We start from the raw sequence: 23,872 nt of genomic DNA, 5'->3' as shown, positions 1-23,872 counted from the left end.
TTCTTCTTCCTTCCTTCCTTCCTTTCTCTTTCTCTTTCTTTCTTTCTTCTTTCTTCTTTCTTTCTTTCTTTCTTTCTTCTTTCTTCTTTCTTTCTTTCTTTCTTTCTTTCTTTCTTTCTTTCTTTCTTTCTTTCTTTCTTTCTTTCTTTCTTTCTTCTTTCTTTCTTTCTTTCTTTCTTTCTTCTTTCTTTCTTTCAAGTAGGTTTCACACCCAGGATGGAGCCCAGTGTGGAACTTGAACTCAGGACCCTGTGATCAAGACCTGCCCTGAGATCAAAAAGTCAGACGCTTGATCAAGCTACCCAGGTGCCCTAAGCCTCCATTTTTCATATTACTAAATTATATTTATTAAAACATTATTAAAATATTAAACACTGATATTAACAAATGAAAGTGGATACAGTTTTATTTCAGGCTATTATCTTGATTAGGCTTTTGGATTTGAACTGTATTTTTCTTGAAGACTGAATTAGGTGATTTTTGTCATTCAGGAATAATTTACAGAGTATGGTCATTATTTGTTTCTTGAAACTTCAAAGGAGGGCACTCATGGTAATTTTTATGTTGTATGTAAAATATCTGTTCAACTATAATTTGAAGATTTGTAGCCCTGTGCACTGTCTTTGTTTTGCAAATCTTTAATGCAGACTATTAAATCTCTTATGTTCTAATATTTAAATTGTATGGGTGCTTGGGTGGCTCAGTTAGTTAAGCATCTGATTCTCGGTTTTGAATCAGGTTGTGATCTAAGGTTGTGAGATTGAGCCCCACCTCAGGCTCCCTGCACAGAGTGGAGTTTGCTTCCCTCTCTCCCTCTGCCCCTCCTCCTGCTTGCACACACTCTTCCTCTTTCTAAAATAAATCAATAAATCTTTAAAATAAAATTAAATTAAATTAATACCTAATAAATACCAATAAAATTGTAATTGCCTTTTTTGCTAATTTATTTCTGGTTTTATTTTTACCATTCTCCCTACCTTCCCACCCCTACCCTGCTCTCTTCCTTGCCAGTTCTTGTGATTGTTTATTTACTCAACAGAGATTTCTTAAAGACTCCGTTTTGTTCACTGCAATATCTCCGGCCCCTAAAATAGTGCGGGCACGAATCCTGCACACATTCAATCTCTGTGCATGGATACTGAGTAAGCAAATGTTTCAGATACTTTGCTAGAAGTGGGAAATATCAAGGCGATTAGGACTTGACCTATGATGCCTTCAAGAGTCTCATGGTCTGGATTCAGTTTGTCTGACTCATTCTCGTACTCCCTTTTCCATAACAGAGCATTTAAGGCTATGGCTTTTCCTCCAACTTGTGCTTTGGCTGCGTCACACAGAGTTCTTACTGAGGCAGTTTGATTTCTCCGTGGCGCCCACACCTACCCCATGTAGGTTTTCCTTGTGTCAGTTTCTTTAATTCAGCTGTGATTTAGGAGGCGGTCTAAAAGTGTCCAGGTGGTTGCGTGGTTGTGGCGAGTTGTCTTCTTTATTTCTATTTTCATCACATTGTGTTCTGGGAGCATAGAATGAACACTTTCGCTTTGGGTGTATTCATATCCAGCTGCTCAGTAAGCTGCTGGGTTCTTATTTTTAAGATCACCAGTGCTCTAAGATTTCAGGCAAAAAAATTCTTGGATCCTTATTCAAGTAAACCCACACAATTAGGACATTTTCACAATTGTTTAAAAATCTGCAAAGACTCCCTGTGCTCTTGAGTGACGTCTAGGGTCAGTTAATCCTAGATCAGTAGTCTTCTCCTTGGAGATTCCTGCTTCAGAATTTATATCAGGCAATGTGAATAATATTAAATATTGCAATTTTTCAGAGAAGTGGTGCTGTTCATAATTACTCACTTTCTGAATTCACCTTCCCTTGTGATTTAAGAACTTTGTAAGAAGAGACTTAGATGGTGCTATTTGGTTATTCTGCTAATTGGATCCTTCTGAGGCTTCTCAATACCTGGATTTAGGTCCTTTATAAGTGTGGGAAAAATATTTTCTTTTATATATATTTACCATTAATTATGTCATTTTTTTCCTGCTTCTTCAAGAGCCCACACTATCAGATCTGGGTTGAATCTCTATGTCCTCTTTCCAAAAAATAACAATTTTTTTAAACACATGCTCTTCACCTATCCTTAGATAGGTTTCCTGTGTTTTCTATATATACATCCCTGACATTCTGCTCTGTTTTGTGATTTAATTTTCAGATTTGATTTGAAAGCTATGTTCTCATGAAACAGTTATAATGCTGGTAAAGTATTTTTGTTTTGGGTTTGTTGATTAAAACTTTAAGCATGGGGCACCTGGGTGACTAAGTTGGTTAAGTGTCCAACTCTTAGTTTTAGCTCAGGTTCTGATCTCATGAGATCAAGTCCTGCATTGGCCCCATGCTGGGTGGGGAACCTGCTTGGGATTCTCTCTCTCTCCCCTTGCCTACCCCCACCCCTCGCATGCAAGTGTTCTCTATTTCTAAGAAAAAAAAAATCATAACCCCACTCTCATTAATAAAGTACCCTCTTCTATACTTGGACATTTTACTTTAAAATTCCACTTGAAGTTCTTCTCATTTCTCCATTTCAAAGGTTACCAAATATTTCCAGACTCTAGTGACTTTGTTCTCTATTCTTTTTTCTCTGCAAAAGTTTCTGTCTGGTTCTAGAGAATCTAACTTGGGTTTCCAAATCCTCCTTGAGCCTTTGTGCTGCTGACATTCAGATACACCTGGCATGACATTTTGTAGGGGAGGCTCTTGCATTGTGTCTCACTCCTTAGTTCTCTGTGACCTTCACACTAAGGAACATTCTTACTGGGCCAGGGGGTCTGAGTGGATGGATCCAGTCACCTTTGGTGCCATCCTCAGCCCTTCTTCCAGCTTCTCCTGCACCCCACACCTACACATCCAGCCTGGGCCTCCTTCTCCTTTCACTCCCCACTGCAGTGACCTCACCCCACTTGTCTCTCATCTTTAAGTACCAATTGCATGCTGCTGAGTCCCAAATGCAGACCTAGCTCTGAGGTCTCCAGGGCTCGAGACTTCTAGCATAATGTCATGATTGGCGGTTCAGCTGTGGGTTGCCTAAGAGCTCAGAGAAAGATCTCCCCACAGCTCCATACCCTCTTCCTGGCTTCTACTTTTGCAGTAACTGGCATCATCATCCACTCAGCTGCTCACACCAAATGGACCTAGGGGTCACCCTCCATTCCTCTTTCCCTGATCCTGCATCCAAACAGGCAGCAAAATGTGTGAGCTCTTCCATCCACACTTGTCCTAGGTCACACCACTCTCATGCCTCCATGCCCTTGGGTCATCATCTTTAACTAATACCTACAGAGCCATTCCCCTGCACCAGGCATTGTCCCCAAACCTGGGACTCAGCAGGGAGCAGAACACACACAGATCCCTGCCTTCCCTTCTCTAGAGCCGCCCACACATTACAACCCCTGAGCTCTGAACTCCTCTTCTGCTTTGGGTCAATCTCCTGAGATCCATTCTCCACAGAAGTTGGATCATGGCACGATCCTCTAAAATCTCTACAGAGTCTTGGGATGTATACATGCCATGGCTCCTGCCTAACATTTCCAGATAAAACACAGGACAGCCAGTTGAATTTGAATTTCAGATAAATGATGGGTAATCTACTAGTATAAGTATATTCCACCATTGCATAGTATATACTTATACTAAAAAAGTATTTGTAAAAAAATAAATAAATAAAATAAAATAAAATAAAAAGTATTTGTGATTTGTCTAAAATTCAGATTGAACTAAAATTCATCTTGTGCCTGGTCCACCCTATATTCCTGCCTCTCCCTGACCTCTGTTCCTAACATTTTCCTTCCCTCATTACACTCTAGCTACATAGACTTTCTATTCCTTGTAGGCTGGCCTCATTCCTGCTTCAGGACCTTTCTTCTTGACATCTGTCTGCTAAATTGCTGGATGGCTAGCTCCCCCTTACCACCACTGTCCTAGCTCCATTACCACCTCAGATAGGCCTTCTTAACCCACAAGGGATGCTAGTATCCTCCCACCCAACGTCTCTGTCATTTTTGCCTGTTTTATTTTGTCATAATGCTTATTAAAATTATCTTTATTTACAGACAATCTATTATTGTGCTCTTCACTAAGACATCAGCTCCAACAAGGTCTAAAAGAGCAGAAATCTTGTGCATTCTGTATCCTATACCCAGAACAGAGTACAGAGGAGGCCCTCCATACATATTTGTCAAGGAAATGAATGGCACACCCAACAAATAAATGAACTGAATACCTGTTCCAAACAGAATGGTTTGAAAACTACAAGTTCATAGTTAAGGATTGGGAAACATAACTGCATCTATGTAAGATCTTCTAAAATTTCAGCCTCCAATTAACCAAGTCTCCAAGCCCGGCTATGCTTTTGCCTATGAGGGTGAAGACAGGTGTGTAGGGGACATTACAGTGTCCCTAATTCTACTAGCAGTTAACTATTCAGTAAATAAAGATGCGGAAGAGCTGCAAGCCAAAGGAAGCTCTTCCCAGGAACACAGAGAAGTAAGCATGCTGGGGAAGCAGCTGTGTCCATAAAGTGAGGTGACCCAGATCCAGGAAAGTGCAGGCAGGGCCAGGGCTGAAAAAGCACCCAGTGCCTGGGGGAGGCCAGGGGAGAAACTGAGAGGGGTGTTTCCTCCTGGACAAGGAAGCGGCAAACAACAGGACCTCCACTGGAACAGAAATAGCTTATTACCAGTCATCATGCAACTGTGTCTCTTAAAAAGAAAGTGCCGTGTGTGTGTGTGTGTGTGTGTGTGTGTGTGTGTTTTCCCTAGTGATAAATGATTTATAACAACAGCATCAAATGGAAAAATAGCTCTCCAAGGAAATATATAAAAATGATGGCTCTAGGTCCAATTGGCTGAAACTACATTAGTTGAAAGCCAATTCACTGAAATGAGACCTGACTGGCCAATTTGATGCGTGCTCCATTTGTCAAGGAAAGTACTTGTTAAATTTACCAAATGTACTGATTGTGCTCTTAAGAGCCTTTAAGAGGAAAGTTCAATTTTATTACTGATGAGGAAAGATTCTTTTTTGCATATTAACTAAGCCAAGATGGATACGGCACCAGGAAAATAGACAAGAGAGCTCTGAAGCTGCTGTATGTTTATAATAAAATACGACACGGTATAGTCCAAGAACGCCTCACCCGCATAAAATGCTGTTTTTCCAACCAAAATGTTGACCTTTCATCTCTGATGGGATTGTTTTGGCTCCTTATGATTTCTCTCAGACGCTTCTGAATGGTGCTTTCTATTTTTTCAAGCATTTTAAAGTAGTCATTTGTTCAGATCACACTGCAGCCTTAAGTTTGCACTTCTATCAATTAAGATGTAATTAAACTTGAAATTCATTTTAGCACTAATTAAGTTAAAAATGCAAAATTCCAAAAATCTAAAAGAAATAGGAATTTTTACCAATTGGTCATTCAATGAATTCAGTATCGGAAAAATATCGGAAAACGAAAGTTTTGGTGAACTGGCCCGCTTTTAACAAACTGCCATCACTGGCCCACCCTCGGCCATCAGCACCCATGCAGAAAACAGGCTGACTTTAATTTATTTCCTCTTGGAGCCCTTCTGTGCCTGTGCATTGTGTCGGCTGCAGCAAGAAGGAAGATTAACAGCAAAAGTCTTACTGCTGGATCCTGAGCAAGTGTGAAAGGGCCAGCAGTGTCCCTCCCACTCACCCCTTCCCACAGCAACTGGCCTCAAATTAACTTTAGTTTAAAAAAAAAAAAAAGCCACATTTCAAATACCATGAAAACAAAACCTTGAAACAACCACAAGGATTTCTAAACCCTGCCAACTGCCCAATTATTCTGAGTACAGCAGAGGTATCTGGACAGCCAGACGGAGGGCAGGGGTCACTCTAATGAGCTGATTCTCTCAGAGGACTGTCCCCTCGGCCCCTGGTTGGAGGGGGGGGGGATGTGCCTTCCCCACACAGCCATTACCCATAGAGATCCTTGCAGAGGACCATAGTCAGTTTCTTCAGATGAGGGAGGCTGCTGGAGCCCGTCTTCACAAAGTCAGAATCCAGGGCGAGCTGAGTGCTTAAATAATCTTGGATGGCTTTAAGATGCTCTTCTGGAAGCCTGAAAATAATAGAAAGAGAAACATGCTTCTTCTGTTCCTTTGGCCACAAACGCCAATGGTAAAAGAAGAAATCTTGATTCTTGGAGTCTCTGGCTGGACACTGTCCTTTAGGAGAATATGTGCACGCTCCTGGATGGTTCCCTTGGTCTTACTGAAGGGGCAGAGAAGTAGGTCTGAGCAAGACTGAAGGATCTGGGGAGGGGGGAATGCCTCTTAACCCACCCATAAAGGTATTTCCCAAGCCCATATTTGGAAGGGATACTGGCTGGAAATGCTTATCCTTTATAAAGAAGACAAAACAACTTGGAAAACGTACAGCAGATTTATTTCCCTATCTCATCTGCTTCTAAAGATGGCATTTGAGGGCCGAGGGATGCATAGGGGAGAGATGGCAAACGGCCCTACCTCACATATCAACTCCAAGTTCACAGCTGAAGGCTACCTGGAGCTCTGTGCTGAGGACGTTCTGAGCTGTCCTGGGCTCCACGGGGAAGTCTGTGTGTTGAGTGATGGGCTGGGAATAAGGCAGTGGCCCAGGTGCCCTGCCCTCTCCCTCCCACCCTCTCGGGTCTGGCTCATTCCCTTCAGTAACCGGGTGGGTGAGGCACACGCAGGCCCGGCAAGCGCACTGTGCCCAGTGGCCCTGCAGGGGCAGAGCCCAGGCTGCATGGCACCAGAGCTGTCTTGGAGGTCTGAGAGTCCCTCTACATTCTTTTTTTTTTTTTTTTCCCTTTACATTCTTTTGTCCAGCACCATTTTTGTTTGTTTGTTTGTTTGTTTGTTTTTTTCCTGGGTAAGCTGTGAGTCTTTAGTTCCTATCATGATTAAAATCAGAACCACAGCCAATATTTCCTGGGCATAACACTGCACTCGCTGTGCCAAGCACTCAATGCCCATTTCCCCTTTAGTCCTCTAATCAACGTGAGGAGGTACTTGTTATAATTATTCCTATTTTACAAAGGAGCAAACTGAGAGGAAAGGTTATTGGATTTACCTGGGTGAAAAAATTGTTACAAGCTTTAAAAAGCTTTGTTCCAACCTTGACATACAATCAAGTTGGCACGAGAGGGCACAGGTTTTTTTCCTGCAAGATCTTTGAAAGAATGCAAAGCTCTTGCTCTTGAGGCTAGAAGGGCCATTGGCCATTTTGACTTACTGAGATTGAAAACTATTCACATGCCTGTCACCCTAACACTGAAGGTTAATCTACGCTCATTCTGGGTCTTGATGTCATAAAAATCCAGTTTCTGCCCAAGTCTGTTTCTAAAAAAGATAAAACCACTCCCATGGTTTTAATATACATATTTTAACGGTTCTAATGATTATTGACTCATAACTCTGAGACCACGAGCGCTCGTCATAGGAAGTGGTCTTTGTTAAGATGTTCCTTGTAGGAGAGTGTGAACATAAAGATGTGAACGCTCCTCATCAGAGAAGCCTGATTTCACTCCAACGTCCTAACGACAGCCTAACTGATTAGATCTAATCAACTTGCACAAAAGACTGTGCAGGTTGTCTTATAATTAAGAAAAATCTAAAGGCAGTCCTCCGTGTGAAAAGCTATGTTGTGTACAAAATAGACTGACTTTCAAGTACAAGGCCGGATCTCGGTTTGTCGTGACCCAGAAGAGCCCTGAGGACGAGCACTGTCCCATCACCATGCTCTATTCACTCATCCCCAGCTCCAAGCAGAGGGTTTAGGAGGGCTCCACTGCCATGTGTTAGCTGAAGAGCAAAACCAGAGAGAGCCCACGAGCCCCCAGCCGCCCCCCGCCCTGCCCCTCTCAGGAGGCTGCACAGAGCCTTGGCTGCACGCCTTGTCCCTGCCCCACTGGGCCACTGGAGGCCCAAGAGAACACCTGTCCCTAGAGAGGAGGGGCTGACGAGGAGATGCCAGGGAGTTGGGGGCAGGGGGCAGATGGTGGCACCATTTGGGCATCCTTACTTATTTCCCCAAGGAGCTCTCTCTATCCAGCATCTACCCTGGAGAGAGGTAGAAACTCAAGGAAACTGAACAACAAACTCTACGCAGAATAGCTGAGCAAGTATATTTGTTATTTACACATGTGTGTGGGGTAATCCTGATAACATACCTGTATTCAAAACACTGGATACTTAGCTATTTGATAAATAACACAAGTAATGCAAGGAGTGTGCAGAGAATATAACCTGGTGGGCCTAGAGCAGAATCAAAGGAGATTCAAAGTGGAACTAAAAAAAAACACCAGGTATCTTAGCAACCGGGGGGGGGGCTTGTGTGCACCTTCAGGGATTTCCTTTGTATTTTGCCAAGTAGGATGGTAGGAAGGAAGCCCTCAAACTGATCCTTAAAGCTGGGGAGATGGCTTGAGCCCTGCCATTAGCATTTTCTTTGTTGGGGGCCCTTTTTCTCACAAAGAAACAAAAAATTCTTTTTAAATGTTTAATGCATGGAATTCACTGTGTACTAACTTTGCAATTCATTCAACACACATCTGGGGGTGCCTACTTTAGGCCCAGCTGGGCACTGGGATGCAGTTCTGCTCCCGGAGCTTCCTTCCGGTTGCGGCCACCCCCTGGCCAGTCTCGCAGTCAGGGCCTGTGGTTTGGCAGGACAACTGACAGCCCTCCCGGGTGATCCTCCCACCTGCAGCATCCAGCCAGGGAAGTGTTGGGCCCGCGGGGAGAGAAACAGGAGTACGTGGCAAAGAGGCTGCAGGACCCCATGGCCATGGAAGAGCAGGAGCCAGGCAGCAGAGGGGTGACCTGGGCTCCCTCCCACCTGCTGCTGGGAGGTGGGGAGGGGGTGTCCAGGCAGCAGAGGGGTGACCTGGGCTTCCTCACACCTGCCGCTGGGAGGTGGGGAGGGCGGGGTGCTCCACAGCAAGCTGTCCTAGAGTGGAAGTGGCACTCTCGGGAGTGAGCACAGGGTGAGCTGCCTGGGTGTAGTGGCACCCAAGCCTGGCCCTCTGAGAGGCCTGCCAGCCGGGAACTCACCCACTAGTGTCCATGCTCTGCAGTCGCTGAAACAATGTTTCGGAAAAGCTCGGCCTGCTGACCTCGGTGGCTCTCAGATTCTCGCTCAAAAGAGGGACCTCCTTGGCCTCACACAGCCCGGCAGATAAAGGGATGTTTCTCGGTGGCAGCTCAGGGGGAGACAGGACACCTTCTACACAAGAGAAGAGCAGTAACACCATCTGGTCCGAGCACTAGCTTCTCCCAGAGTCACCCACCTACAGAGGGCTCTCTTGTGTAGTGGGCCCTCCCCACACGCGAGGCGCATCCCGCATCCCGGCCACTGTGCCCGGGTATAGACCCCATCTGTGCATGCACTGTCCCTCCCGTCTTGGCTCTCTGACTAGATGGGGAGCCTGCCAATGGCAGGAATCTGGTCTTTGTGGTCTCTGGTCCTGGGGTTTGTTTTGTCCCATGGAGGTGCTCAGCAAACACCTGCCAGCTGGGGTCAAATGGCCGGGCTGGGCAGGCTGTTGGCCTTGGACAGGTGGAGCCAGCAGCCCTGGAAGGATGGCCAACTTGTGGGGCTGAGGCAGGGGCCCTGGAGGGGGCAGAGGCCCAGTTCCCAGGGCAGGGGAGCCAGGGTGGGAGCAGGTGGGCCCAACCACACTCTTCCTCTGTCTCCCACCTCGGCCTGCCTTTCCTCTGCTTTCCCTCCAGCCTCTGCTCTTCTTCTCTCCCTGCCAGACCCTAGGAGGCAAATATAAGGAAGCGAAGGGCCCCCTTCATGCAGGGAACTGAAAAGTAAAACAACTTGACTTCGGCCTGGGAGAAGGGGCTCCTGCCTATTGGCCTTCGGGGGAACTTCCTTCCCGCGCACACCACCAATGGGCAAAGGGGCTGAGCCTCCTACCCGAGCCTCTTCCCGCACCAAATGGCTATGCCAGGGCCCCCGCCAAGGGCTGCCCGGGGATGCTCCCTTTAGAGGACAAGCTCTTCACATCCGCCCCTGGCCTGAGGTTCTTTCCATGGTACAAGTGTGTTTTGAGCCCTGTGGTGCCCGGCAGCACCTTGAGAAGACCTGAGCCAGATCGGGCCCCCTGAATCCAGGGGGCGTGGGGGCGACTGTCACACTGCTCGGGTTCAAGCCTGCCACTGTGCCTCCTTTGGGGAAGCGAAGCCAGCAGTCACAAGACTGGGTTTCTCTTCCCAGCCGTGACAGAAGGTGTCGGGGTCCTCCTCCAGATGGCCACCCAGAAAGGCAGTGGCCAGGCCCGCGGGCCTGAGGGAGCTGAGGCCCCCAGTGTGTGACGGGCATCTCTGTAGGACGGGTCCTCGGCATCGAGGCCGAGGCTTGGGCACCTGGGGGCAGCTGGGGACATGCGGCCATGGCGCAGAGCAGGGGAGTGACCCGGACTCACACGGGCATGCGGCAGCTCCAGCTCTTTCTGATGAGGGCACCTGTAACTTAGTCGAGGGAGGTGAGAAGGGGGCACGGGCTGCCTCGGTCCTCGGAGCTGCGGTCCTTTGGAAACACTCTGCCTGGCCCCCACCTCCTCCACGGAGAACCCTGGCCTCGGAGTCCATCCTCTGCCCAGGCAGCCAATGAGCTGTGCAGCCACTCAGAGCGGGTCCCCAGGGAGGTGGGAGGAAGGTGGGCGAGGGGTCCCCAAGGCAGCCCGCGGGCGTGGGGTGAAGGGTGCCCAGCACCTGGCTGGCAGCAGCCCGCAGGGACAAGCAGGAGCCAGCCCAGGGACCTCAGCGGCTCTGGGGGTGACCTGGGAGGGACCTGATTGTTTCCAGGCCTTGGGATTTAGGGGGAGCCTGGATCGGGTGATGGGCTCAATGACATATGTCATGTTTTCTGTTAGGCAGTGAACTCTCAGGGGAAAAGAGTGCGCCATCCAAGGGCTTCCAAGCCGCAGTGTCCTCTCTGCGGGACTCCTGTTTGATTGCTCTGTGGCCCTCCGCTGTTTTAGGGGGAGGCCTTGCCTCTCACATACTTCCCAGGGGCTATAACTTTCTTTGACTTTTAAAGATGATATAAAGAAACACCTCTCTCTTTCCAGTTAGATACAAGTATTTCCTCCTTCATTCTCTCTCTCTCTCTCTCTTTTTTTTTTTAAAGATTTTATTTATTTATTCATGAGAGACACAGAGAGAAGCAGAGACACAGGCAGAGGGAGAAGCAGGCTCCATGCAGGGAACCCGACCCGACGTGGGACTCGATCTTGGGTCTCCAGGATCATGCCCTGGGCCAAAGGTGGGGCTAAACCGCTGAGCCACCCGGGCTGCCCCTTCTTCATTCTCTTTATAGCGAAATGCAGCTGATTGTTTTGATGAGGTCGGCAGCTGCGTTTATTGAGTGCTTATGGTGTGCTACGCTCTAGGCCCCACATTCACTGATTCATGTGATGACACCCTGACAGGTAGATATTATTTTTACTGTTTAAGAGAAGTCTGTGATTCAGAGAGGGGAAGCAATTTACTCAGGTCACACAGCTAAGAAGCTGGCAGGCAGGAAGTCTGACTTAGGTCTGTCTGACCCTGGAGCCTGCTTTCCTAACTCGTCCTTGGTTACCATGTCACCCTCTCTCCCTCTGATAACCAGACCCACCTAATCTACGAGCATTTGTGGTGAAAGAAATACCCCGGGACTTCCCCATTACACATCCCCCCCACCCTTCCCTTCCATCCCTTCCTACCTGTCTCCTCCTCTGGCTCATCACCTGCATCCTCCTCCTCCAGGGGCACTGGATATTGCAGGTGGGTCACCAGACCCATGTTTTCTTTCTTGTAAAACTCGATGAGCTGGTCCAGCTTGGTGAAGAACCTCATGGGGACACCTTCGGACGCCTGAGGACAAAATCCCAAACAGAAGTGCATTTGAACTGGCTAGGACACCACCTAACTACAAGGGCCATCTGCAGTGGAGACCAACAAGGCTGAGGGAGTGACCTTGATCCAGAAAGCCCTGGGCTCCTATGCAGTGTCTGTCCACCACACCCACACCCTCACATTCTGTAGCCAGCAGCCCCCAAGGGCCAGTCTGCAAAATATACAAATAGGACAGTTTTAACAATTCTTTTTCTTTGTTTTTTTTTACTTTTATTTTTATTTTTTAAAGATTTATTTATTTTAGAGAGAAAGAGTATGGGAGTGGGTGGAGGGGCAGAGGGAGAGAGAAAGCATGCATAAAAAAGGTGGGGGGTGGCACACAGGGAGAGAGAATCTCAAGCAAACTCCTTAAGGAGTGTGGAGCCCAACCTGGGGCTTAATCCCAACACCCTGACTGAGATCAAGACCTGAGCTGAAACCAAGAGTTAGATGCTTAACCAAATGAGCACCAGGTGCCCCATTTTAACTTTTATTTTATTTTATTTTATTTATTTGCTTACTTATTTATTTTTTAAAGATTTTATTTATTTGAGAGAGAGAGAGAGCGTGAATGCGAGCACACAAACAAGGGGAGGGGCAGGAGGAGAGGGTGAGGGAGACTCCCTGCTGAGCACAGAGCCTGACTCAGGGCTTGATTATGACCTAAGCTGAAACCAAGAATCAGATGCTAAACCAACTGAACCACCCATGCAACCCATTTTTAATTTTAATTTAATTTAATTTGTTTATTTGCTTACTTATTTTCTAAAGATTTTATTTATTTATTTGACACAGAGACAGAGTGCGAGCACACAAGCAAGGGGAGGGGCAAGGGGAGAGGGAGAAGCAGACTCCCCAGTGAGCAGAGAGGTTGATGTGGGGCTCCATCCCAGAACCCTGAGATCATGACCTGAGCCAAAGTCTTAAGATGCTTAATTGACTGAGCCACCCAGGTGCCCCTAAACTTTTATTTTAAAAAGCATTTTGTTTTACAAGTTACACGTTTTCATCATGGCAAAATTTAAAAATAAAGAATTAAAAAAAATGTACCTGAAGTCCCAAACCCCAAAAACCTTTTTTAATATAAAAGAATCAGTTTTTCTAAAATCAGTGTGTGTGTCATGAGGTAATTATTTTTATTTCTCCTCACTCCCCAAGATAATTTATTTTTAAACACAAGGAAATCTATTCTAGCAATTGTTTTGCTTTTTTTTTTTTCCATTTCTTAAAATTCTGTTTCATCAAAACTCAGAAAATGGTGAGGCAGCACAATATTTTTCCCTGATATGTATCTCTGTTGCTGATGACAGAGGAGCCTGCAGGTAATCGTGCAGTGCTGTTCAACTGCCCTGGGACCAGGTCTCCTTCACCCTGTGCATTGGCTCCAGCAAGAAATTCAAGGTGGGCCCTGGCAGTCAGGCCTGCCCATGGAGGTCCCACCCACGGAGGCCCTGCCCACACCTGGGAGGTACCAACCCCTAGGGCTGGATGGGAGAACTGCAAGGAGGAGACTGACCTCATTAATTCTGTACCCTACAGCTTCGAACCCAACATGCCTCAAAGTCCTGTCCATCCTCCCTGTCTAGTTCCTTGCCTGCGTCTCCTCATGTTCCCTGTCTCAAGGAATGGCACCATCATATCCTCACTGGCCTAGGCAGAAACCCAGAGGCATCTTGGACTCCTCCCTCCCTCTGGCACAGAAGGCAAAGATGGACAGTGGGAGGCAGGGTGCTCTGGATCCAGCCAAGAAGAGGCTGAGTGGGGGTGCAAGCCCTGGGTGGAGGAGGAAGATGTAGCTGGGCTCCGGCGAGGAGCAGCTAGACAGGAGAAAGGGACCAGGCTGCTGGTGGGTACAGGGATGATACAAAACGACTCCCCCCTTTTGGAGGGGGCTTCCCTGACCTCAGAGTGCAGCAATCCTAGTCCTCACACTAAGTGCCTGTGATTCACCTGCATTATCATAACAACCATCTCGTCAATGGCGGTCTTATAATTTTATTTATTTATTTATTCATTTTTAAAGATTTTTAAAGATTTTATTTATTCATGAGAGACACACAGAGAGAGAGAGGCAGAGATATAGACAGAGGGAGAAGCAGGCTCCATGCAGGGAGCCCTATGCGAGACCCCGTGATCAGGACCTGAGCCAAAGGCAGATGCTCAACTGCTGAACCACCCAGGCGTCCCTGTAATTTTATTTTTTATTTTCTTCGTTTTTAAAAGTGATCTCTACCTCCATCACAGGGCTGGAACTCACAACCTCAAGATCAAGAGCCGCATGCTCCACCAACTGAGCCAGCTGGGCACCCTGGGAGTCATGTAATTTTACAATGAGTTGAGAAGGTGCCATCGTCAGAGTTGTAAATCAGAGGTCCAACTGCTCACCCGGGGGCTGCCAGCTGCCTTCTTGCTGAAGGCGCTGGAACTGATCATTTGTGGGAGAGATGGCCAACAGGCAAGGAGTATGGGGTTTGGAAAGTCTACCAGGTTGGTGAATTCATTGGGTCCGGCTTAGGGTGGCTGGACCATCCTGACTTGCCCACCTTCAAGTCAGGCACCTATTGCTCCAGCATAGTTAGGACCAATGGAGGAGGCTGGGGTGGTGCCTTGGTCCAGGGGTCTTCAGGGCTACGGGTAAGTGAGATCGGGACAGCAAATGAGGCAGGAGGACCCAGACTGGGACAGACCCGGACATCTGGGAGCAGACCAGGACTCAGATCTGCCCCTGAGCCCCTGTTCCTGGAGGTTAACCCCCAGTTGTTTAGTGAGGATGCATTTGCCCTCAACAAGAATCCACCTGACTTTTACCTTGACTCAGGGCTCTCCACTGGGCCTCTCATCTCTCCCAGCATGTCTGCGTACACCTGTGCACTGCACACTTATAAATCTGTACATGAGGCTATGTATTTGTGTTTGTGTGGTTTAAGCTATTTAATAAATGTACAGAGTTTAACAACAGGTTGTTTTTTTTTAATTCTTTCCAATAAGTTCCCTGTTGTCACAAAGCCCCAGGTTAAGCAATCCCTTCCAAGCATTATTGAACCAGAAATATCTGAGCAACAGCAGCTAGGCCTTCTAAAAAGTAACCAGAATAGGTTCAAAACCAAAAGTGAGCAGAACAACAAAAATGATTTGACGTGACGCAAGATTGATGAACTCAACTCTGTTAAAGCAGCCGTGATAGAAGTGTCAGCTTGTCAAAGAATTTACGCCTAAGGATGACAAGCCATTAGGCATATGGGAAAAGGATATAAAACCATCAAAGAAAGTCAAAGTGAACCAGCTCATGTGTGAATCTGGAAGGGGGTTCTCAGCCGGGAATGTGTGTTGGAGAGGGCTTACTGGATGTGGGGATTTAAGATGCTAAGACACATGTTACCAATATGCAGTCCTGAAAAGTTAAAGCATAAACTATGATATGCCATTAGGTGTAGACACATTTTATTTCAGAGATATTAAGTGTGAAAAAATAAGCATCTTCGGACTGATGAAATATGCAGTGTCTTAAGCATGCAGAGGAACGGGACACTTGAATATTAATCTAATCCCTATAGATTCATTGAGGTAGGAGGTGGGAGGGAGGGCCTGTGAGCCAGCAGCAGGTGCTGGGTGCTATTGGCAAGGCAAACCTGCTGGACTCTGCTTGTGCTTGGACTGTTCATGGAGGCCAGGGAGTGAGGGCCTGGCAAACCAAGGCTTCTGGCAGCCCAGGTGGTCCAGGGTCCCTTCCTGGACCTTCCTGTGTCCAAACCTCAAGGATGGTGGTGTAGCCTGTCTTGGGGGACAGGCGGGCAAGCCAACGAATGGCTAGCTACTGAAAGGCACTGTTTGGGGGGGATGCCTGCCTGCACCTCCCCAATAGCTCAGGAGAGGGAAGGACCGTGTAAAAGCATGGGGTGCTCTCCAGAAGGCAGGTCTACATTGGCAGATCCCACTCGGAGCAAAGACTCACTGTACATACATGGGTCAACAGGGAGCAGCCTGTCTCAATAGGCAGCCAGACATACAGACACAGAGGAAATGAGAGAGACAGGGTGCCAATTAGAGACCCAAACTTAGGGTCTCTTTGGAGGAGCTGTTCTCATAAGCATTTGCTGCTCTTGGCACTGAGATTTGAAGGGGTTCACAGAGATTCCTTTAAAAAATTATGTTTAAAAAAATAAAAAATAAAAAATAATGTTTAAAGTACATTCTAGAACAGAAACAGGAAGAGAAAAAGGTTGGAGTGCCCAGGATTATATAAGCTCTTGAGCTGGCCCAGGTTTGGGGTCAGGGGAGGGGGCAAGGGATGTTCAGACAGGTGGCAGGAGGTCCCACCTGGCCAGCACAGAAAGGAATAGCCCAGTTGTGGTGTTCTCATTCCTAAGCTGGACCTAGAGAGTCTCTCGGTTAAGGTAGGGTGGCCAAGAAGGCAAGATGGGGTGGCCAACAAGGGGGTAAGTCTGCTCAAAGGGCAGCCAGATTTGGCAGTGACCCAACAAACTGGGCCAAGTCAATGCCAGGAGTAGGGAGTCAAGTGAACAGGGCATTGACCATGGGCCAGCAGGAACACTGAGGTCCCTTGGGGGTAGGGGCCTGGTCAAGTCCACATCCACATTACTACGGACCCTATGGTCAGGGGCCAGCTCTGCTATTGCTATATCCCCAAATGGGGCTGCTGCAGGGCCTGACAACTGGAGGTGCTCGGCAATTAATGGCTGGATGGACCCACTGTTGTGGGGTCAGGATGTGAGTCACATATTTGGAGCCAGGAGAGATGGTCAGAGAGGACCCTATGTAGGTCTGGGACGGAAGACGCAAAGAAACGGTGTGGCGGGGCATTGGCAGTAGGGGGACTCCTCCTCCTACCACCCCGGACCCACAGCCCTCAAAAGTGGTGCCTTTTCAACAACGTTCAAATGCAAAGTGTTGACGAGAAGATTGTTACCTGTACAGCCAGGTCCTGGCAGGAACCAGATATCACATTCAACCAGGGGATTTGGGGAGAATTGAGTGGACAGGGTGAAGGGACACCGGTAAGAAGGGAGCAGGGTTCCAGAGCCGAAACAGGAGACCAGTCACCACCCTGGGAGCACCCACGGGGGAGGAGCAGGCACAAGAACCCAGGAGCACTGTCTGGCAGGAGCCGTGGCCTCCTGTGGTCAGGGCGGGAGGTCCTGCACCCTCACCTCCTCCCCACTCTCATCCCCGCTGTGCCTCGCATCTGCCAAACCCGGCTGGAGACGAGGGCAGGGGGTGAGGGAAGGTGGACCCTAACGGGAGACCCTCAGGGCATCGGGGCGGTGGCGACGAGGGACCCACAGGAGCAGAGGGAGCAGGCCTGTGTGCTCTGCGCCCTGAGGCCAAGCTTCCGGGGAAGGGGGGGCTGCCCTCCATCCTTGACGGTTGGGGCCTCCAGACTTTGTTCCTCATTCCGCAGCCACTGCCTTCCTGAAGAGATTTATCAAGTCATTTTGAAACAGAGAAACCCTGCAGCCCCACATTAGGCTGGTGCCGCGAACGTGAGCCCCCCGCGATCAGAGACCCCCCAGGGCAGGGCCTGCGGAAGGAGGCATTTCTGCTCTGTGGCCCCTGGCCTACCCTGATGGAGGGGGTCCTTCTCCCTTAGCAGACACCCGGAGCACCCCACAGACAGCGTGATTTTGGAAAAGAGCAGCGTCCCCTCTGTGCAGTCAGCCTGTCACTCACAGGTGGGCACAGAGCACACGGCCTTTTGGGGTTTGTGCCATCCAAAAGTCGCGCAGAAGAAAAAAAATACATGATAGGGGGTAGGTCAGGTGGTGAAGCAAAAACTGCTCTCTTCCAGGTCTCCATTAAAATCTCCGGGTCTATGGAAAGTTCCAGGCGCTTTCCAGCACTACCATTTCCACGAAGCCCTGCCCGCCTCTCCCAGCGGTGCTGGCCTTGCGCAGGTTTCCAAGTCCCAGAAGGAAAGGGACGCTGCGTGGCTCAGCCTCCACCGTCCGTGGGGCCCCTTCAAGGGTCGTGACCGGCCCCGCCACCGCTCCCGGAGACGTGCACACTGCACACGACAGGCCTCACGTTAGAAGGGTTGGGGGAACGGAATTATAGATTATGCAGCCGGGCCCTGCAGGGAAGGCCCCTTCCCCGGATGGCTGGCCCCCGAGCTTACCCAGGCACAGGACTCCTGGGGGGGGGGTGAGCGCAAGGGGGGAGAGCCAGCCCCGCCCCAGGGTTCAGGAAGGCACCACCACCACAGTCTTTACGACAAAGGGGCCGCTGGATGTCCAGTGTATTGGAGGCTCAGGGCGATGCACGTTGAGAAACGCGGTGTTTCCAGAAATAGCTGTGACTCTCAGACACCGTCCAGAGGAAGGGCGAGCAGGGCAGGGAGGCCAGAGCGCTGGACAGGCTCAACTTTCCCAGGGGGTAACTCTAACGTCGGCCCCGTCTGGGATCTCTAAATGGGGAACTGAAAGAGGTCTAGCACCCAGGAGGAAGCCGACCCGGGGAGCAGAGGGGGAGCCCGAGTGGGAGCTGGGGGCGGGGTGCCAGGAAGCCCTGCTGCAAGGCACACCCCCCCGCCGCCCCCAAGCTTCTGCCCACCCTTGTTTTATTATTTTTTAATTATTTTTTAAAGATTTATTTATTCATGAGAGACAATGAGAGAGAGACACAGGCAGAGGGAGAAGCAGGCTCCATGCAAGGAGCCCGTTGTGGGACTCGATCCCGGATCCCGGAATCACTCCCTGAGCCGAAGGCAGACGCTCAACCGCTGAGCCACCCAGGTGTCCCCCACCTTTGTTTTAAATGAACAAGCGGATACAATCATTGTGGAAATTTTAGGAATGGTGAAAAAGTATTAAGAAGTGGAAACAAAACAAATGCAAATGGTGCTCCTAACCCACTAGGGCAAAGCATTTCATGTAAGTTCAATGAGAAAATCACCCGAAGGTCTTCAGCGGGGTGAGCCGGTGACGATAGCATTTGGCTGCTGTGAAGAAATGGCCGGGAGGGCAGCGGGGTGGCTGCTGTCACTTTTTCCATCTTCCCGTGGAGGGCGGAGAGGCGTCCAAGGCCTCAGAGGTGGTGGTGGAGGCAGAGCTGGAGTCAGCTCAGGCCTCGGAGGCCCCCAGGCCTGGGGCTCCCACACAGGCACCGAGGCATGGTGTTGATGGAGCAGCATGAGGGGTGATGTCCAGGCCCAGGCCCTCTGTTCTGGAACCTCCCCTCCTGCCCCCAGAGGCTCTGAAGCTCCTGAGGTCTAGCACTGCTCCCTCCACTCAGACACCAGCTCAGCAGGGGCTGGATGCCACCCCCTCTTGTCTGCTGGGACCCACTTCCTTCCCTCCTGCATCAGCCCTCCCCTCTCCCTGCCAGCCCCTGCCAGCTTTTCTTGGCTTCCCTTCTGCTCTCGGCGTTGTTCTCAATCCTTTACCACCTTCTCCCTCCAAAACCTCTTCCTAAGAATTGCAGACTCCAACTTGGGTGAAGAAAGGAGAAGAGGAGAGGCCAGATCATGGGTCTCTTGGGCCTTTGAGGGCTTGTAGAGTTTGGATTTTGTTCTAAGAGTGACTTGGAGCCACTAAAGGCATAAAGCCACCCTCACTCTGGTGCTCCTGGTGCTTGAGCTGGGGAGGTGCAGTGGAGGGAGAGGGGCCAGGATGGGGCCAGAGCCGCAACCGGAACAGTACGGGGTGGGGGGGCAAGGACAAAAGGCCAGGAAGGACACTTTAAATCTCTGGGTTTAGTAACTCAGTTAATGAAGGGAACAGCAGGGGACAGGCAGGTTTGGGAAGAGTTTTGGAGACCCGCTTGAGATCTAGAAGTCCCTCTTCAGCTATATGGCCTGGGAGGGACCCCAGGATGTGTCTCCTCAAAACCAATCAGTCCTTCCTTCCCCTTCTCCTTTTCTCTTTAAAACATATTTACCGGTTTGCTTCCTTTCCCTGCTCTTCCTCTGAGTGGGCCAGGGCTTTGGGGGTTGGGGCCAAGGAGGTGATCAGCAGGCAGGGGACACAGGTGGGGCAAGGAAGCGGCCAGGACCTTCCGAGGAGGCCTGGGTGGGGCCAAGGGGCAGCAGAGGGGGAGACTTGGCTACATACAGGGAAACATGCAAATACTGAGAAATTAGGAAAAACGGGAGCCGGGCTTCTCACGGTGAGAGCAGTCAGGCTACAGTGAACTTTCTGCAGTGTCATATTGGAGGGGGATATTAGGGTGAACTCAAGGTACGTTCACCTGTATACAGGTGAATCCTGATGCACGTGCGTGTGTGCATGCATGTGCCCACGGTGTCCTAGCTGTCTGCAGGCACGGCCTGGGAGCAGCCACAGATGCCCCGGTTGCCAAAGTACAGGTAGAGCTCAGGTCTCAGTTGCTTAATACCACTGAGCGCTGAAAAATCCAGGTTTCTGGGAGAGGAGGCTGGTTCTAGGGCCCGTTGGGAAAGGCAGCCGGTAGGCCTGGATCATCCGTTGCCCCAGAAAGTAAGGAAATGTCCAGAAGATGATGCGCTTTATGTGAGCACCATTTGAGCATCAAAGGGAATGACAACAATAATTATAATTCACGGAATAAACGAGCAACTGATGAGTCTACTCTGATGAAAACAAATGAGAAGAGAATGCTCTTCCTCACGGGAGAACGCCAAAGAAACCCGTCGAAGGAATGACAGCAATTGTCACTGTTTGCCAACCGCCAGGGCGATGACGGATCCAGGTGAGCACGGACAGAGGCTTCAGGTGTGGACACCAGCTGGGTGGAGGAGGAGGGGGAGGAGGGAGGGGAGGACAAGGAGGAGGGGGGTGTCCACGTGTCTCAAAATGTCTCCCCACAAAATAGTAATTTTAAAGGGCAAGATGGTAACTTTACAGTTTAAGGTTAATTTACCTTAATCTGCATGGTGGCTACATGTAAACACTTTTTTTGAGCTCTACACAGCAATGAAAAAGTTTTAAAAATGAGTTTATGAGGGCGTCTGGGTGGCTTAGTGCTTGAGCACCTGCCTGCAGCCCAGGGAGTGATCCTGGAGTCCCGGGATCGAGTCCTGCATCGGCCTCCCCGCAGGGAGCCTGCTTCTCCCTCTGCCTGTGTCGCTGCCTCTCTCTCTGTCTCTCATGAATAAATAAATAAAATCCTTTTAAAAAATGAGTTTATGCAACCTAACCCATCTACTTAACATGCACACGTACACACCAGCACACACACACACACACACACACACACACACACACACACACAGGAGATGGGCTTACGAGGCAACTTGTCTGAGCGAGCCAGATATTTAAAAAATGGGTATAAAAACATTCCTGGTCTCTAGGCTTCTGTCGGTTTCTGCACAAAAACTACATCTTGGAAACATCTTTGATGCTCAGATGACTGTGATGATCCTGACGTACCGAGAATAGCAAGATAACCAGAGGGTGACATGGCACAAGTGGACGGAGGCAGGGGCAGGGACCCTGGTGACCTCGGGGTGCTCAGAGGGCAGCACAAACCTTCTTCAAGGGTCTCCCCTGACACAGCGCCTCACAAGTGGGAGGTGACAAAGGAGAAAAAGGCTCAGTGCTGGCGGAGGCACACTGAGGGGTCTTCCAAGATGTCCCAGACTATTTGTGGGAGCTTTTGGAGGGGCCACTTTCTGGCAATCAGGCTGCAGGAAGCTGGAGCTGCCATGTGCTGTAAACAGCCTGGTGTTGTGGGTTCTAGGGGCTGGAGAGCCATGAGCTGTGAATGGTGGGGAGGGAGCAGACGGGGACCATGGGCTCTCCAGGTCCTGGGACTGCTCCTTGTTTTCCAGCAGTGAACAGTCCCCCACAGAACTCCCAGGGACAGAAGATAGGTTTGAAGTGGCAAGAACACGGCTCCCCGCTGTGCGTCCTGAGCCAGGACAGGGGCAGGGTCCCTCTGAGGAGGGGTCGCCCAGAACCTCTCTGGCTCTTCCTAGGTGATGACTCCACTCCCCAAATGGAAGAAATTGAGCTGGGCCAGGTATGCTGGGTATGCGATCTAATTTATGGTGTATGTAATGTCACAGGTGGGTGCCAGTGCCCCATTTCACAGTTGAGAAAACGGCGTCTCGGAGTGGTTAAGCAACTTGCATGGGTGGTCAGCGACACTGTCAGAAGAGCAGCGCCCAAGCCTTCCAGATAAGAGAGGATGGGAGGCGGTGGGTGGGGACCCACGGACTTTCTAGCTAGACAGGAGGGAGGATACCAGACGCGGGGAGCTGCCAACTCGGGGTGGAACCAGGTGGTTGGAGATTCTCCGGCAGACTTCAGCCTCCAGCGGCTCAGTGGGTGGGTTGGGTGGTGTGAAACCCGGCTTGCGGGAGAAGCTCGTATCCTGGGTGGCAGCGGGCCTGCCCTCCGAGCTGCGGTGGGCGGTGACGGGGGCGTGGGGAGGCTGGCATGTGTTATCTGTGGGCACCGTCCTGTCTCCTCTGGCCTGCCCCATGGCAGGGTCCCCCAAATCACATGTTTGAGGGCGCAGAAGCCATGAAAGCCGACACGAGGCTCGTTCAGAGTCTCACATGTGCAGAAGGGGATGATGTGGCAGCTATGGGAGGAGGCATGAGGCTCAAAGGAAGAAAAGTGGGGCCTGCCAAGCCGTCCCAGCCCCACCCACCAGCTGTAGCCAGCAGGCCATCAGTGCCCCCCGCTCACAGCACGCTCCGCCACGCTCACCCCCAGCTCCCTGGTGAGCACCAGGCTGCCCAGCGGGTCAGGTGGGCCTGGACCCGGTTGGGGGGAGGGGCGGTGCTCTATCTTACTCCCAGCCAGCAGGCTGGGATCTCCCATCTACCTTGTTCTAACCAGTCCCTGCTTCCTGAAGCTGGGTTCTTTGGCTTTTTCTCTTGCCTTGTTTTGGGCAGACTTCCCAGAACGACTTGGCATGGGTTCTGCTCACTGCCAGTCTGCACTTAACTTCTAAATCCACATCCCTCCCCGATGCTCAGAGGCAACGTCTCCATTTCTCAACCCATGCCCCTTCCCCAGGCTTGCAAACCTCCCCCTGTCCAGCTTCCAGTTCCTGCTCCTGTGGCAACTCCTCCCAGGCTGCCCTGCAGCCTCGACCCCAGAACCAGCAGCCGTGCCTCCCGCACTCTCCTGCGGGGGAAGCCTCAGATGCCAGGTCAACCCCGGGGGCATTCCACAGCTTGTTTGGCTTTATCACTTGTGAGCTGGGAGCCCCACTGGGATTTGAGATCACGAGGTCCCAAATCGCTACCTTTCGCTCTCTGGTATCTGTGCAGTGGGAGGGTGCCCCGCGCTCTCCTCACAGACTTGAACAGCTTAGAGAGGGCTTTGAACCTCTCACATCAAAGGAGCTGCCGGCTAGAGGAGGGAGACATTGACACCTCTGGTTGGTACTGAAATGACAGCTCTGGAGGCATCGTCTGAGGTCTCTATTGGTGCCACCACAGTCGGAGCCGGGGGTCAGGCCGAGACAGTGCTCTATCTGCCAGCATGCGGTTTGGGTGTTTGGATGGTGGAGTCCCCATCTGGCGACCGCATGCCCACAGTGAAGACCCTGGGGCAGGATGGGTCCTTTGTCAATGGTCACAGATGACAGCTAGAAACTATGCATCGCACCCAGCATCCCAGTGAGATTGGCAGGTACTACGGGAAAGGTTGCACGCTTTCTCCAACACCTCACACCAAGAGCAGCCCAGACTTCAGACTACGGGGAAGGAGGGCTGTGGCTGAGTGGCCCTTCGCTGCTATGGAGTTCCACAGCGACGCCCCTCATCGTGGCACCTTACAACATCTTGCACTAGAGTGTGAAGAGTTTACTTCTTTGCCCAATGATGTTGGGTTTGGCCACATGACTTGCTTCGACCAACGCAATGTGGGCAAATGTGCCAGTTCTAAGCTCAGGGCTTAATGGACAATGTGGGGGTCTGCTTGCCCCTCCTGGACCCCTGCCATCTGCCATGAGAAGAGATGCTCCAGGGAGCCTGT

At 50.2% G+C, this 23,872-nt stretch overlaps 1 protein-coding gene across 1 annotated transcript in view; it reads right to left on the bottom strand.

The window, feature by feature from the left end:
* The window catches only part of INPP5D (inositol polyphosphate-5-phosphatase D), a 119,457-nt gene that overhangs the window by 57,746 nt on the left and 37,839 nt on the right, over nucleotides 1–23,872 (bottom strand). The window contains exons 3-5 of the mRNA XM_038574220.1: nucleotides 11,774–11,924; nucleotides 9,111–9,282; nucleotides 5,993–6,133 (exon numbers count right to left, since the gene is read on the bottom strand). Of these exons, the coding sequence (XP_038430148.1) occupies nucleotides 5,993–6,133; nucleotides 9,111–9,282; nucleotides 11,774–11,924 (464 nt within the window). The remainder of the gene's footprint in view (nucleotides 1–5,992; nucleotides 6,134–9,110; nucleotides 9,283–11,773; nucleotides 11,925–23,872) is intronic.

This window comes from Canis lupus, chromosome 25, assembly GCF_011100685.1.
Source record: "Canis lupus familiaris isolate Mischka breed German Shepherd chromosome 25, alternate assembly UU_Cfam_GSD_1.0, whole genome shotgun sequence".
Taxonomy (NCBI): domain Eukaryota; kingdom Metazoa; phylum Chordata; class Mammalia; order Carnivora; family Canidae; genus Canis; species Canis lupus.
The sequence above is the reverse complement of the archived record's forward strand: the minus strand, read 5'-3'. Positions and strand labels throughout refer to the sequence as shown.